The 17813-nt window shown below is 40.1% G+C and overlaps 1 protein-coding gene across 1 annotated transcript in view; it reads right to left on the reverse strand.

Annotated features, from left to right (window-relative positions):
* Positions 1-63: 63 nt before the first annotated feature.
* Positions 64-17813, reverse strand: part of LOC141087596 (SLIT-ROBO Rho GTPase-activating protein 2C-like) — a 101474-nt gene continuing 83724 nt past the window's right edge. The window contains exon 2 of the mRNA XM_073573191.1: positions 64-406. Coding sequence (XP_073429292.1) covers positions 207-406 — 200 coding nt within the window. The 3' untranslated portion in view covers positions 64-206. The remainder of the gene's footprint in view (positions 407-17813) is intronic.

A 17813-nucleotide genomic window follows, 5' to 3' on the forward strand; every position in this document is an offset into this window, starting at 1 on the left:
ATCCAATTGTGGAACTTCATATTATCACAAGGTCTATTAAGTTAAATATATGTTGTTAGTGAGAAAACCCCTTTAATTTACAATGTAAATGACCAGTATTCCATAATATTTGCCAAATGATGGAGTTAAATAAATCGCCCAAACCTAAATGAGCAACCTCTGCAAGCAACATCCATAGTAAATAAGAAAAAAAATAGGTAAAATTATTACTTGTATTGTTGGTGATCTTTTGTGCTTCTGGTCTTTGCCATAAATCTTTCTGCAAGCTTTTCCAGATTCCGGGAATACTCCATTTCAATTTCTGCTTTCTTGCGGAAGAAGTCCTGAAGGTCCTGAAGGAGCTGAACTCTGATTTCAGTTTGTTGCTCCAAGCATTTTTGTTGTTCAACCAGCTGAGCTCTTATCTCTACAAAATAAAGCAAATAAAAATGAATCCTTGGACACTTTGTAAAGTTATTATTATAACGCCAGTTATTCCATGGCGCTTTACATATGAGGAAGGGTATACATAAAAACAAGAACAGTAATCTTAACCCCTTAAGGACCAAGCCACTTTGTAGGTTAATGACCAAGTCTTAATTTTGAAATCTGACCACTGTCGCTTTATGTGGTTAAAACTCTGGAATGCTTCAACAGATCCCACTGATTGAGACTGTTTTTTCGTCACATGTTGTACTTTATGATAGTAAAATTTCTACAAAATTTCTTGTTTGTGAAAAAAAAAATTTAAATTTGGCAAAAATTTAGAAAATGACGCAATTTTCAAACTTTTAATTTTTATGCCCCTAAATAAGAGCATCATATCACACAAATATATTCAATAAATAACATTTCCCACATGCCTACTTTACATCAACACAATTTTTGAAACTTTTTTTGTTAGGAAGTTAAGGGTTAAAAGTTGACCAGTGATTTCTCATTTTTCAACAAAATTTACAAAACTTTTTTTTTTTTTAGGGACCACCTCACATTTGAAGTCAATATGACAGAAAATACCCAAAAGTGACACCATTCTAAAAACTGCACCAATAAAGGTGTTCAAAACAGCATTCCAAAAGGTTATTAACCCTTCAGGTGCTTCACAAGAATTGAAGCAATATGGAAGGAAAAAATGAACATTTAACACTTTTTCACAAAAATTTTACTTTGGACACAATTTTTTTTTATTTTGTCAAAGGTATCAGGAGAAAATGAACCACAATATTTGTTGTGCAATTTCTACTGAGTACACCGATACCCCATGTGTGCAGGAAGACCACTCTTTAGGTGCACGGCAGAGCTTGGAAGGGAAGGAGCACAGTTTGACTTTTTCAATGCAAAATTGGCTGGAATTGAGATCTGATGCATGTCACATTTGGAGAGCCCCTGATGTGCCTAAACAGTGGAAACCCCCCAGAAGTGACACCATTTTGGAAACTAGACCCCCCAAGGAACTTATCTAGATGTGTGGTGAGCACTTTAAATCCCCGAGTGCTTCACAGAAGTTTATAACGTAGAGCCGTGAAAATAAAAAAAATCATTTTTTCCACAAAAATGATCTTTTTGCCCCCAATTTTTCATTTTCCCCAAGGGTAACAGGAGAAATTGGACCTCAAAAGTTGTTGTGCAATTTGTCCTGAGTACGCTGATACCCCATATGTGGGTTAAACCACTGTGATCGCCTTACTGTGATCTTTGGGAGGCAGAATGAACAAATCCACAAAAGGTGAAGAATTGGTTTTATTTTTTATTCCGTTCCTCGCTCGGTATAAGTGACTAGGCGACTTTATTCTTTGGGTCGGTGCGATTACAGCAATACCAGATTTATATCCTTATTTTATGCTTAACTTCTGTCACACACTAAAAGGTGCTTTTTGTAAGAAGTTTTTGAATAGCCATATTTTGAGAGCTATAATTTTTCCATATTTCAGCCCACACTCATGTGAGGGCTTGTTTTTTGCGGGACAAGCTGACTTTTTTTATGGTACCATTTTCGGGCACATGACTTTTTTGATCGCTTTCAATTCCGATTTTTGTGCAGGCAGAATGAACAAAAACAAGCAATTCAGGAAGTTTTTTTTTTTTCTCCGTTTCGCATGTGGTAAAATTGGTAAAGCAGTTTTAGTCTTTGGGTCAGTACGATTACAGCGATTCCACTTTTATATTTTTTTATGTTTTTACACAAAACCTTTTATAGAAAAATTATTTTAGCATTACTTTATTCTGAGAGCGATAACTTTTTTTATTTTTCCGCTGATGGAGCTGTATAGCGGCTTGTTTTTTGCAGGACAAGATGGCATTTTCAGTGATATTTTTTTTTATTTACATTCGTCTTTTTTATTGCGTTTTATTCCACTTTTTCCAAGCGGTATGATGATCAAGCATAATTAGCTACATTTTTCTGTGTTTTCCTTTACGGCGTTCACTGAAGGGGTTCATGTGACACTTTTATAGATCGGATTTTTACGGACACGGCGATACCAAACGTGTACTTCTCAGGGCTGTGGAGTCGGTAAGCCAAACCTGCGATTCAGTCTCCTCAATTTCCCTTACATGGACTCCACGACTCCCACATATATTGCTTATATTTAAGTGAAAAATTTATTGTAGTACAATGTGAACATCAGACATTTAATCATTTTTATGATCCAATAATCAAGATATTTAGAACAGAATATATATTTATTGGAATACAACATGAGAACACAAAAAACTAATAAATTGTAAATATGTAATATCGATTACATATATAGAGTACAGTCCAAAAGTTTGGACACACCTTCTCAATCAAAGAGTTTTCTTTATTTTCATGACTATGACAATTATAGATTTACTCTGAAGGCATCAAAACTATGAATTAACACATGTGGAATTACATAATTAACAAAAAAGTGTGAAACAACTGAAAATATGTCTTATATTCTAGGTTCTTCAAAGTAGCCACCTTTTGCTTTGATTACTGCTTTGCACACTCCTGGTGTTCTCTTGATGAGCTTCAAGAGGTAATCACCGGAAATGGTTTTCACTTCACAGGTGTGCCCTGCCAGGTTTAATAAGGCTGGTTTCACATTAGCGCTTTTTAAGCACACGCACAGCCGGGGGTAGCTCCGCCCCCGAGCCGGCTCTCTGCCCGGCGTGCCCGCCCCTTGCTTGTAGCGCCGCCTCCTAGCGGACAGCGGCGCCTGCGATCGGCGCACCCTATCTTTAGCATAGGGTGCGCAGATCGTGCGCAGGCCGTGCGCTAGTTGCGCTTTGACCTGCGCTGCGCACTTTTGACGGTGCGCCGTGCGCGCCAAAATCGAACTTTTCGGATTTTGGCGCGCACGGCGCACCGTCAAAAGTGCGCAGCGCAGGTCAAAGCGCAACTAGCGCACGGCCTGCGCACGATCTGCGCACCCTATGCTAAAGATAGGGTGCGCCGATCGCAGGCGCCGCTGTCCGCTAGGAGGCGGCGCTACAAGCAAGGGGCGGGAACGCCGGGCAGAGAGCTGGCTCGGGGGCGGAGCTACCCCCGGCCGTGCGTGCGCTTAAAAAGCGCTAATGTGAAACCAGCCTAAGTGGGATTTCTTGCCTTATAAATGGGGTTGGGACCATCAGTTGTGTTGTGCAGAAGTCTGGTGGATACACAGCTGATAGTCCTACTGACTAGACTGTTAGAATTGGTATTATGGCAAGAAAAAAGCAGCTGAGTAAAGAAAAACGAGTGGCCATCATTACTTTAAAAAATGAAGGTCAGTCCGAAAAATTGGGAAAACTTTGAAAATGACATCCTAACTGGGTGGCCCCTTTAGAAGTATAAAGCGATGCCAACTATACAAACCACATATGACTGAGTGTTTTACATTACATCAAAAGCCTAAATAAACAGATTCATCTACACAAAAGCACACACCTAATACACTGATATATAGTTAATGCATTCCTCATCAGTGCAAGAAGGAGCAAGTCTCATCTCTGGTCATTGCAAAAGTGTTTTGAAGAGATCACAACTGTTAACTGTGATTGACTTGAGAAGTATTAAGGAAAAAGATCTGGTATGGTCAGCTTAGTATTTGGTAGCTTTCATGTAGTAGTTGTATTTCTAGAATAAGAGGTTAAGCAGCAATATAGAGGCCCAGTCTACTATCCAAAACAATTATACAAGCTCTCCAGCAGCAGAGAATTCCTCTTAGGCTGTGTTCACACGTAGCTTTTTTTTGCGTTTTTGCGGCGATTTTAAACGCGCAATTTTGCCGTGAAAAAGCAAAAAAAAAAAAAACAGCATCCCATGCAATCCTATGGCATTTCGCACATGCTGTGCTAATGATGCAGATTTTTCCACGGCGGAATTGCATCGCGGAAAAATATGCAGCATGCTCATTCTTTGTGCGGAATCGCGGGAAGATCCGCACACATAGGAATGCATTGTTCTGCTTACTTTCCGCATTTGGCTGTGCCCACCATGCGAAAAGTAAGCAGAATATTTGCGGATGGTACCCACGGTGTGGAGGAGAGGAGATTCTCCTCCAGGCTCTGGGTACCATATCCCTGTAAAAAATAGAATTAAAATAAAAAAATCATCATATTCTCACCTTCCGACGTCCCTCGCAGCGTCCCCAGGCCTCAGCGATGCTCCCGGCAGGTCCAGTTCCCAGTGATGCATTGCGACAATGACCTTTGATGACGTCGCGGACTCGCGAGACAGCGACATCATCAAAGGTCATTGCCGCAATGCATCACTGGGAATGGGACCTGCCGGGAGCATCGCGATGTTCGGGGACGCTGCGCGGGATGTCGGAAGGTGAGAAAAACACCATTTTTTATTTTTTTTATTATTTTTAACATATCTTTTTACTATTGATGCCGCATAGGCAGCATTAATAGTAAAAAGTTGGTCGCACTCATCAAACACTATGTTTGACGAGTGTGACCAACCTGTCAATCAGTTTTCCAAGCGATGCTACAGATCGCTTGGAAAACGCTAGCATTCTGCAAGCTAATTACGCTTGCAAATCGCTAGTTTTTCCGCGGGATTTAAAGTGCGGTTTTCTCGCATATTTCCCACAGAATGAAATTACGGAATTCCCGCGGAAATTCCGCAACGTGTGCACATAGCCTTAATCTTAGTGATCGAGCAAATTTTGACTTTAAAAGGAACCTGTCAGCAGGATTGTGCACAGTAACCTACAGACAGTGTCAGGTTGGGGCCGTTATACTGATTAAAATTATATCTGGGTGATGAAATCCATCTTGTGGTTGTTTAATCTTTATTTGTAGTTTTCAGCTAATGAGATAAGTGGTGCTCTACTTCGGTATTCAACTGCATGTGCTTATGACTGGTCACTGATCCTTCACAGACCTGACCCCTATTTTACATAATGCATATAATATTGTGGGGTTAGAAAAAAAAAAAAAAAATTGGAACTTCATCAAAATGGCACCGGCTCTGTAGCATGCATGAAACAGTGGTTAATATGCCATATGTTTTAGGCTGTGCGCTCACACAGCGTTTTTTTCGCGGTTTTTCCCGCGGATTTGCCAAAAAATCTGCGGGAAAAATGCGAAAAAGCTTCCCATTCATTTCTATGCATTTAGCACTTTTTGTGCACATTGATGCGTTTTTTTTACCACGAAAAAACTGCATTGCGGTAAAAACGCAGCATGCTCATTAATTTTGTGTTTTTTCCCCGCGTTTCTGGCTTTTTCCATGTGTCTAGAAACCGCACGTAAAAAAACGCGCAAAAAATCGAGGTAAAAATGCGCAAAAAACGCACGGTTTCTGTGAAGGGAGTCCTGTTTTTCAGCAGAAAATTTCTGCTACGTGTGCACTTAGCCTTACGGTGGAAATGAGGGAATAAGGCCCTTTAGAGGCCATTTTAATGAGTATCGGTGGTCGTTAATCGGTCAAAACCCTGTGCTGCAATATCTTGGCTGGTCATTGTTTGAACAGATTAATAAATACGTAAATCTAATTCTTTTACTATACACATACAAAAGTTAAGGAAGGCAATACCTACTGTCCTCAATCCTTAGCCAATAAACATGCTCACTTGGTGGGTATACATTTATGCATGTGCACTCAGGGGCGAATGGGGAGCAGACAGAACTGGAGCGACTTCTACATCACACATGAGATGGATAGCTGTCTGAACCCCCCCTATTGCCAATTGGAGTATGGCTTACACTCATCATTGTATATTTGACTTACAAATGTCACCGCTAGCAATTACAAAAATTTTACAAATTACATTTTACATTTTACAAAAATTACACTAAAGAGTGGGAAGAAAACATAACAAATGGCTACATCTAGGAAAAAAAAAACTAAGAAAAACAGAATTACAGAAGTCAATGGTTGCATATTGGCCAATTAATCAATACTTGGGGAAAATAGTCAAGATCATCCACCTTGGCTGAAATTCTTTCCTAAACCTATGACCAGTGAGAATGTAGCTTAGGAAGGACAATGATTCAATGAATACTTAATTTTCGGTTTCCGATTTTTACTACATGCTTATCATTTTGCTACTATACACTTATTACAGAGGAGATATTACTGAGCTGGCCATACATGAAACAAGGAGTTGCACTCTTATTTTACTATACTTCACCCCCACCAAACCCAACAAGAGCCATGACCTATTTGCTTTACCAAGTATTACTTTACCACTAGATTACCTCTTTAAAAGGGTAATTTCCCGTTATTAAATTGTTCTATTACCTGCTGTGGTTCTCCTGCCATGAGAGCTTTTATCTTTTATAACCTAGTGTACAAATTGTTTCCATGGTGATCAGCCACTAGTGCCTTCCCATACCCTTCCACACTATGTGCAGCAGTTGTATTCCAGGAGATGAGTTAACTCCCAATACACTAACCACCTCTCTCCAGCCCATTTATTTCTATACAGTAGTTAGCTGCCCACTTCTTTCCTTGCTCTCAGCTCCTGACAAGCGCCTTTTACTAGACCTGTGTAATCACAATCCCCCAGGATTTAATACTACAGCTCCACTAGATACAAGAATGGTCTCTCAAAAAGGAGGGCCCGCACTCCCAGAAACCAGGAGGTAAGGAGCTGCTCAAGAAACATCTTGAGAAGATTATACAGGCATTATATTCCGAAACAACTAATTATGACGGCTCCGAAAATCGTACTTTGATTCTCTAAAATAAATGAGGTGATGTTGATGGAGGAACTGACTGCTACAGTTAATAACTGTTATGATCGCTTGTATAAAACTTTGTTTTATTGGCTCTACTTTTCCTCTGCAGAGTACAGGGCATACATCAAATAACACTGAACACAGCTCAGTCTGATTAACACCCTCATCCCTCTGTCCTGCCTTTCTGTGCTGTCTCTACTGCTTTCTCTTTCTTCTCCATCTATCTGCTTCTCTCTTGGTTTACATCTTATATTTGATTGATGTTCTATAGTAACTTTAAGGCTGGGATCACACATGAGTAACTCGGACGAGTCTTGCATCTTAATATTCGGCACTGCCGCCGGCACTTGGGAGCGGAGCGTGCGGCTGCATAGAAATACTTGCAGCCGCACGCTCCGCTCCCTAGTGCCGGCGGCACTGCCGGATAATAAGATATGAGACTCGTCCGCGTTTCTCGCATGTGTGATCCCGGCCTAAATTGGGTAGCTTTATTGTATAATCATTGCTAAGAATTTGGAGTGACTAAGGATGTGAATATTACATTCCTTATAACTACCTATATGGACATTGTTCTATGTTACTTGTCGCTATATACACGAATGTGGCACACTCTGTGCCTTACGTTTTTGTTGTTTCTTATGCAATTTAATAAATCAATAAAAATAAAAAATATATATCTTGAGATTAACCCATTAAGGCTCACTCATTAATTCATCTGTAAATTTTGCTGCTATGGACAATAAAATTACAGACTGATGCCATATATGAAACGTGACAAATCATATAATAGTCAATTGGGTCTGTTGGGTGAAGACCTTGTCTGCCATGTGAAGGATTTAGCATTCTGTCATTTTTATTGCTTTACTCCAATAAAAGAATAAAACAATGAAAATAATTTGTGAGGACTCTAAAGCTTACCAACAAACATTCCACTGGAAATAGATGGAAAAATGTATTACATTCATCATTAAGTACTGTAAACTACTGTAGTTACACTGGAATGGTAATTTTCTTATCTCAAGGTTGTTATTTGCAAGATTATTCACCAGAAAGTGATTTATGAAAGGTAAGTATGATTCCCTCAAGCATACAAAAAGAAGAGCTGAAGCAAAGCAACAAGCCTGTAATACTTGAAACAGATCATTTAAAAGAATTACCCATGACATTTCAAATGCCCGGCGGATAGTAGGCAGGGTCTCAATGTTTTCCGCACATGGATCTGAAAATTACTGTTTGTCTTCGAAGACACAAAAGGATGCATGTTGTGAAGATAATGAACAGCTCAGCTGGAAACCAGTGTTTTATATTTTATACCATGCTATTGAATATACCGTACTTGAAAACAAAAAAAAATTCCAACCTCTGGAACACATTGCCTAAATGGTTTCAACCCTTTTTTTTTTTTTTTTTTGTTTTTTTAACTGTCAATTTTAAGAGTGAAGACCCCCAATAAGCCCCCAATTCTCTGTTGATTTTGGAAGGATTGTGCTGCGTAACCTGAGGCAGTGAATAAAATGATACCTTGCTTGATGAAATCCGTCTTGTGGTTGCTTTTTAATCTGTATTTTCAGTTTTGAGTTAATGATATGCTCGTGTCCCAGGACGGGCCTGGAGGGGGGTCTTCATTAACTCAAAACTGAAAATAAAGATTAAAGAACAACCACAAGACGGATTTCAACAACCAAGGCATCATTGTAATCAGTATAACGATGCTGACCTGACACTGTCTGTAGGTTACTGTGCACAATCCTGCTGACAGGTTCCGTTTAAGGATTTTCATCTCTTTATGTATACATTTCCTCAAAAAATAGCATGCAAAAAAACAACAAAAAGAAAAAATGCCTTCATTGGGTTGGCCACAATATGCTAGTTCTAAAAAAGTAAAATGTTAATTTATAGTAATCATTTACCATTATATCATATTTTGGTCTGGTTCCTGTGTTCAGGAGAAGTTGTCAGGAACACCTTTAGATTTGTGTGTATAGATGCGGATCTAACATCACATGGACGGGCAGACTGTGGGTCGGCTTTGTTTATATTAGCAGCAGAACTTCTTAAGCTAAGAAAATATGGGCAAATGGCAATAAGGATAGAATAATCTTTATATAGCGCTAACATATTCCGCAGCGCTTTACAGTTTGCACACATTATTATCACTGTCCCTGATGGGGCTCACAATCTACATTCCCTATCAGTATGTCTTTGGAATGTGGGAGGAAACCGGAGTCCCCGGAGGAAATCCACGCAAACATGGGGAGAACATACAAACTCCTTGCAAATGTTGTCCTTGGTGGGATTCGAACCCAGGACTCCAGCCACCGTGCTGCCCAATATACTAATACAGTGAGTGAACTATGAATTGAATATCACTAATATTCTAATTAAATATATTTCTAAAGGTGCTATTGACGTTAAATTCTCATCAGATATTGGTAGCAACCCATCTAGTCCACACAGGGAAAGAAATCAATGAGTCCATAAACTAAGTTATATGTAATGAGAAATGACACAGGAAAAAAGTATTGAACACATGAAGAGGCAAGGAAAGTCATGACACCAGCTGACATATCAGTAATTAAAAAGCAATCCTGCCAATTAGTGAAAAATTATATCAGCTGGTTCAATTGATGGCCTACAAAAAGCGTCTCATTACCAAGGTGCCACGCAAGAAACATCTCATGACGTGTAAAACCAGCGAGCTGTCTCAACACAATCTTATTGCTGCAAACTAAACTGATGGCATTGGTTACAGAAGAATCTCTAAAGGTTCCAGTAAGCACTATTGGGGGCATAATCTGGAAGTGGATATTTCACTATCTACCAGTCATGACCCAGGTGCTGCCTGCAAGATTTCTGACAGAGGAGTGAAAAGAATGAGAAGAGCTGTCCAAGAGCCAATAACTACCTATGGAGAGCTACATGAAGACCTGGAATCAGCAGGTACAGTTGTTTAAAAAAGAAAGCAATCAGTAATGCACTTAACCTCCATGCACTGTATGCACGGTCACCATGCAAAAATCCACTGCTGAACAAAAAGCATATTCAAGCATGTTTAAAGTTTGCTCAACAACATTTAGACAAGCCTGCGAAATACTGGAAAAATATAGTCTGGTCAGATGACACCAAAATTGAACTCTTTGGATGACAAAAGCACTGTATATCACCCCAAAAACACCATATCAACAGTGAAGTTTAGAAGTGGGAACATCATTGTGTGAGGCTAATTTTCAGCATTCTCGATGAAAAATCTGCAGCCATCTACTTGGACGAAGATGATGAAACTAGGGTAAACATTTCTGCAAGACAATGATCACAATTATTGTTGTTGAGCGAATATCTTCGGTTCCCCGCTTATTCGGCAAGCTATAGCGCTTGCCGAATAAGCTGCAGAGGGAACCCAGCTTCCTGGATCGTGGCGGCTGAATAGCTGATCGGCGCTGCATGTGTCACGGCTGTGTGACAGTCACAGCACATGCATGGAGAGCCCAACACACAGGCTTTCCATGCATGTGCTGTGACTGTCACACAGCTGCGACACATGCAGCGCCGATCAGCTGGCGCAATCCAGGAAGCAGAGATCCCTCTCCAGCTTACTCGGCAAGCGCTATAGCTTGCCGAATAAGCGGGGAACCGAAGATATTCACTTAACTCTAATCACAATTGCAAACTCTCAATTTGTTTCGGAGAGCTGCTAGAATAGCGCAGCCAATCACTTGACTTGAATCCATTAGAAAATTTATGGAAAGAACAAAAGCTCACAGTACATAGAAGGAGCCCACGGAACGTTCAGGATTTGAAAAGTGTTTGTGTGGAAGAATGAGCCAAAATCACACTTGAGCAATGCAAGTGACTAGTTTCTCCATACAGGAGGCATCTTGAAGCTGTCCTCACCAAAAAAAGCTTTTATACAAAGTATTAAATAAACTTCAGTAAGTGAATTCAATACTTTTTCCCTGTGCCAGTTCTGATTATTACACAACTTCATTTATAGAAATCTATGGCTTGATTTATTTGCCTGTGTGGAATAGATGGGTTATCGATATCTGGTGAGAATTTCATTTCAATAGCACCTTTTGAAATTTACTTAGAAAACTGGTGATGTGTTCAATACTTATTTCACTCACTGTGACAACTGTCTATTTAAAGGGGTAGCTCAATATAAACACATTATCACCTACCCTTACCATATCAATGGCCAATAAAGTCAATACATGGTACCTTCAAAAAAAAAAAAAAAAAATTGGTAAAAATAAAATATTGGATCAACATATACAAAACACTACAAAAAAGGCCATGCCCAATAGCCAGATCAGGAATATTTTCCATACAATTAGTTTTTAAAGTGATTAAACTCAAATTTATGTCTACTCCATTCTCAGTATCACAAATAAGCAAAATGCCATTGTGTCCTTATCTGACTCCTATAAAAGCCTAAACCGAAGTTTAAAGCTAAAAATGTATAAACAATACCAGCATTACAGTGAAATATCAAACAGACAATACTAAAAAGTTCTGTAACTGCGCAGATAATACTTTTTGTTGACATTTCAAAAAGCTATGTTATGGCTGGGGCTTTTGGGAATACTACAGCTGCTGGAACACAAGAAGCAGAGAGAAATTTAAACAAACACAAAACGATCAGCAAAAACCGGCCAAGTTTACAATAAATTCACTAATGACTTTTAGCCAAAGGTCTTTTCTAACTAATGTTGAAAGTCAATGAAAAAAAGTCAGGACAAGAAGTGAAAGCTCCACAAGATGCTAAGCTGTCTTGTTTAATGTGCCAGGGCCAAATCCTACACTTATTTTCTTTTTATACTTCAAACAAAGAATGAAAATAAAAAAAATCAAGGCAAGATACTAAAAAAAAAAAAAAAAAAAAAAAAACCCTTAAAACATTTTACAAATTTGTTTCTGAGCCAAGGGGGTCCAAGGACAACTTATGAACCAAGGAATTTTTGATTAAGTATTGACTATGCTTGACCACAAAAAAACTGAAATTACCCAAGTTATGCTGACGTATTTTTAAGTGTGAAAGAAACTTCTGATTTTCAAAAGAAATTCATATAAAAAAATTTCACTTGCTTTTTTGACAAGTTATTCAGTCCTGAAGCAGTTTTTTAAAGTTTTTGTGACTTTAATGTCCAGTTTGATGCAGACTCCAAGAGGAATCCGCTTCAAAGAAGTGAAACGTTCCTTGATTTTCTTTTTTTATTTCTAGTGCAGTTTTTAAAAGTCAGAAAAATGGTCTTTCAAACAACAATTTAGATTTCCAATTGAAATCAATATGATTTAGCATATCTTTTTAATACTTTTTACGTGCCTTTTGGAGTAGCTCTGCTTCAAAATCAAGGTAAAAAACCTCTGTGCGTATACCTTTGAAAGGGTTAGATGTAAACAAGTTCTCACTGATGCACAGAATAGGAGATAACTTATTGATTGTGGGGTTGTGACTGCGTCTACATTTAGTTCCTAAGGGGCTGCGGAGCAATGCACTCTACTTTTTCGGCAGCCCTATTGCAAATTAATTGATACGCCACTAGACACGAGCGCGGCTGGTCTGCTCTACTCTGATAAAAGTGTCCTGTACAAGTGATAACTTGCTTTCACCGGACAACTCCTTTAATCCCTTCATGACCTATGACACATAGGTAAGTCATAGGTCGTGTCCCTCCCTTTAAGGCTTCTTTTACACTTCCCGTGTTTTTTGCAGCCCGTTTTTGCAGACCTTTTTGCCGTCATTTTCACAGTCTGCTGCAAAAACAGGCCGCAAAAATCTTTTTAGGATCGCCTTTTTTTATGTTTTAAAAAGTTGGCTCTGAAAAAAAAACGGTGTTCCGCAAATACAGTGTACCACAAAAACAAGGTTCTGTTGTTTTTGCGGCCCCATTGATTTAAACAGGGGCCATGTCTGTAAGGCCGGTTTCACACTAGCGCATTTTCAACGCGCGCACGGCCGGGGGTAGCTCCGCCCCCGATCCGGCTCTCTGCCCGGCGTGCCCGCCCCTTCCTTGTAGCGCCGCCTCCTAGCGGACAGCGGCGCCTGCGATCGGCGCACCCTATCTTTAGCATAGGGTGCGCCGATCGTGCGCAGGCCGTGCGCTAGTTGCGCTTTGACCTGCGCTGCGCACTTTTGACGGTGCGCCGTGCGCGCCAAAATCAAACTTTTCGGATTTTGGCGCGCACGGCGCACCGTCAAAAGTGCGCAGCGCAGGTCAAAGCGCAACTAGCGCACGGCCTGCGCACGATCGGCGCACCCTATGCTAAAGATAGGGTGCGCCGATCGCAGGCGCCGCTGTCCGCTAGGAGGCGGCGCTACAAGGAAGGGGCGGGCACGCCGGGCAGAGAGCCGGATCGGGGGCGGAGCTACCCCCGGCCGTGCGCGCGTTGAAAATGCGCTAGTGTGAAACCGGCCTAAGCCATGAAAAATATCGGGCAAGCTCGATATTTTTTCAAGGCAGTAAATATGGCTCTCATGGCCGCACGGTGCTCCAACGAATATTTGCGGCCTGTTTTTGCAGACCCGTAGAAATATATTGGGGCCGCAAAAACACGGCAAGTGTAAAAGAAGCCTAATGCAGGCTCCAGAGCTGAGACTGCATCTTTCCTGGCACATGACATTTGTTCTGATCAGCTGTCATGTGCCCCTTAGGCCGGCGTCACACTAACCGGCACAAAATACGGTCCGTAGTTTACAGGCGTAATACGGATGAATGACCCCTAAATAGTGCTCCGTAGGTCATCTGTAAGCAAGGTGTGGTTGCATATTTTGCGCATGTCTGCAGCCGTATGTAATCCATACGACATCCGTATGCAATCCGTATGGCGAGATTTTCTCGCCGCCTTGCAAAATGGACACATAATGGAGCCCTATGCCAGGGTTTATAACAGAAACAAAATAATAGATATAGACACATAGAACATATATATATATATATATATATATATATATATATATATATATATATATATATATATATATATATATATATATATATACACACATACACACACACACACACACACACAAGTCATTGAGATAAATATATAAATATATAAGATTATCAAGATTCCCATTGCCCTGTAGCAGTGGCGAATGGGTTAATCTAACAAAGGGTTAATGTCACCTTACAATCGAATGGTGACATTAACCCTTTGTTAGATTAACCCACCCGTCACCAATATAGGGCAAAGGGAAGCCCACGCATTTTTTAACAACGAATTAACCCCTTAAAACAACTACAACTCCCCAATTTTGCACACAAACCAGCATCTAATTATTAGTCAGGGACATATAAAAAAAACTTGAAATGAAATGCTTTACTGAATGTAAACCATGTGTCATTTCATGTCGGGTTGGGGAATGATTTGATAGAAGCCGGCAATTTAATTAGCGGCTATTCTGCTATGAAGAACTCTGAAATATAAATATATATATATATATGGTTGTCACAATGACATGTATGTATGTATGTATGTATGTATGTATGTATGTATATATCTATTCTTTCTATCTTTATTAAACCGGTCAGTGTGAGTTTACTGTATAGCGCACTGAATTGCCGGCTTTTCTAAAAGACACCGGGTGCGTATTTTTCGCAAGTCACATGTGTGGTCCGTGTGTAATCCGTATTTTTAGCGCACTCATAGACTTGCATTGGTGTATTACGGGCGTAGTACGCTGACAATCGCAGCATGCTGCGATTGGCACGGACCGTAGAATACGGACGAGAAATATACGGCTGATGGAGGCTGCCCCATAGAGAATCATTGGTCCGTATCTAATGCGTGCTTTTAGCGCCTCTCACTCGTCCGTATTCCTCGCTAGTGTGACCCCGGCCTTACAGCCGTGGGTGGAATCGTGATCAATACATAGCAGTTAACATGATGACTGCCACAGTCAATCTCTGACAGCGTGATTTAACTACCACAAACCGGATGTGCGTCACAAAACCCGCCCATCGGCAACCCTGTGACATGAGTGGGGCGCCGATGGTCAAGCAAGACAGCCGGGAGTCTGCAGGAGACCCCCTGTGCTTGTCACTGCAGATCTATGAACTCTGGCACGTTATCACTGAATTCAGAAATAGCCATTTTATCAAAACAAAGTGAATTAATCCAATCGGTAAATGGCGTAATAAAAATAAATAAAAAAGAAAAATAGCGAGAATTCCTTTTTTCCGGTCAGCACTACATTGCATTTTATTGCAATGTCAGGCGGTCAAACATCGCATCTACCCCAAAATAGTATCAATAAAAAAAAGTCAGCTCTGCTTGCAAAAAAATAAGCGCTCACCCAGCCTCAGATCTCGAATATTGAAAAGGCTACGGGTCTCAGAAAATGGTGCCGCTTTTTTTTTTTTTTCTTACAAACTATGTTTTTCTTTCACCACTTAAACAAGATGTGTGCATACAGGTTTGGTGTCTTTGAACTTGTAATGACCTGGAGAATCAGAATGGCAGAATGGTCTGTTTTAGCATTTAGTGAACATGGCAAATAAAAAGCCCTAAAAACAATTGTGGAATAGCACTTTTTTTTTGCAATTTCACCACACTTGAAATTTTTTTCCCCGGGGTAAAATCAATAGTGTCGTTCAAAAATATAACTTGTACTGCAAAAAAAAAAAAAAAAAAAGCCATAATATGGCCATATTACCAAAAAAATAAGGTTATGGCTCTGGAAAGCCTGCGCCATTTTAAAATTGTTTTTTTTTTACTTCATCAATAACATGAAGAACAGTGATTGCTTGCACACTAAACATGCGATTATGCTGCAGTGCAGGTGCCACAGTTGGCAGCTGCCTGCAGAAGCGTGGCTTTTCCTTTTTTTTTTTTCTTTCTTCAGTATGTGCAGATATTCATTATGTAAACTAGGGGGCAGGACAGTGAGGGATCAGTGACTTGTCAGCAGTCTGCATTATGAATATCTATTCAGAGCACCACATGAAGACCCCCCCACAGGCCGCCCCAAAGCACGGGCATATCATTAACTCAAAGCTACAAATAAAGGTTAAACAACAACCACAAGACGGATTTCATCAACCAAGGTGTCATTTTATTCAGTATAACGGTGCCGACCTGACCATATCTGTAGGTTACTGTGCACAATCCTGCTGACAGGTTCCTTTTAAGTTACTAGTAAATGCAAATAATTCACAGCAAAAAAAGTATATAACTTGTTGTGATTTAGATATTCAAATTAGGTCTCTCCTAGGAAGAACTTACCCCACTAGTGCCACCTTCAATGCTTGCACCAACTATCAAGATGGTTCACTGTCGTTATGGGGGGGCTCTAAATTGCATACTTTTGCACGTGGAGTACGGTCAATAAGACTCCATGCAATGCTGGTTTTCTTTAGGAGAAATCATTGTCTCCCTTCCCAAAGTTTTCAACAAACTAGGGCATAATTAAAGTACCGTACATTTTTCTTTAGTGGACATATGTGCTGAACACTTTTTTTTTTTTTTTACTTGCCATATAAGGCAGGGGCAGACATACTATTGGTGCAACAGGGGTCAAGGGGTAAAGGGGCCCAACTTCCAGCTCGGAAGTAGTTGAAATTGTGCATTATGAAGAGCTATTGGACTGCAAAGGGCCCATATCCTGTTCTTGCACAGGGGCCCTCTTCAGTCTGTGCCGGCTACTGATGTAATGGTCTAATAGATGTAGGGTCTGGAAGAGACATAGCCCATGTTCTAAACATATACCTGGTCATTTAGGTTCCACATGTACCATCAAACTGTGCAAATGGGCCTCACAATATCAATCAATCATTAGGCTACATGTGAATACTGTATGCGAGTTCACCATACTGCTGACATTATACATGAAACATTTACCTCTCAGAAGTAAACTACAGAGATAGATATATACACACTTCACAGAATCTGACTTACTACGTATTTATTACCCTGAACTGATCCAAAGCGAGAGATGACAGCTGAATCCACAATTCCTGCCCGGTGGGACTGTCGCCAGAAGACAACCTTGCTTAGATGAACTCGTACATTACATTTTGAAAGATCCTCTGTCTATATAAGATTACTGAACGAAAAGCACATTTTCCATAATACAAGTCACCAGAGTGAGCTCTGTGCAGACACTGAACATGCAGCGAGTGCAGAAAAACGTTTGCGCAAGGGTCTGCAGACCCAGTGATCATAAGTGATACATTTCAATATGAGCAATTAATAAACATTATTAACGTGTAGAAATATTACATTACTCGACAGGGAATGTGAAGCAAGGCTAAAGTCATCCTTCAGTGAGGTCATCAATTTATCTCTGTGTACTATAATCCACAATTATATTCTATCTTAGGACAATTCTAATCAATGATGATTCACATTTGCAAAAGGAATTTATTTACACTGGAGAAAGGCAGAAACCCAAGATGGGTTATAGCAAGTGAAGTTGGCAGCAAATTCATAATGCTGATCGCAATGAGAGAGTAGAAAAAGAGCACATGAAGCAAATGGACATGAGATTTCTTAGACAGTTTTCTCTACATCTGGTAGCTGCACATGGATGGACACGTGGTAAAGCTGCAAAAGGAGAAATCCCTATGGTCAAATAAAAAGGCAAAATCAACCGTCTCACAAACTCTACTCCGCTCATACCAGCAGCTTTATATCCCCCGAAACAAACCTTTGGTCTCAGCATTCGTGTCCACATGCTATCTAACGATACTTGA

The sequence above is a fragment of the Dendrobates tinctorius genome, unplaced genomic scaffold (genome assembly GCF_039654945.1).
Source record: "Dendrobates tinctorius isolate UK_male_01 unplaced genomic scaffold, ASM3965494v1 ptg000035l, whole genome shotgun sequence".
NCBI classification, from domain to species: domain Eukaryota; kingdom Metazoa; phylum Chordata; class Amphibia; order Anura; family Dendrobatidae; genus Dendrobates; species Dendrobates tinctorius.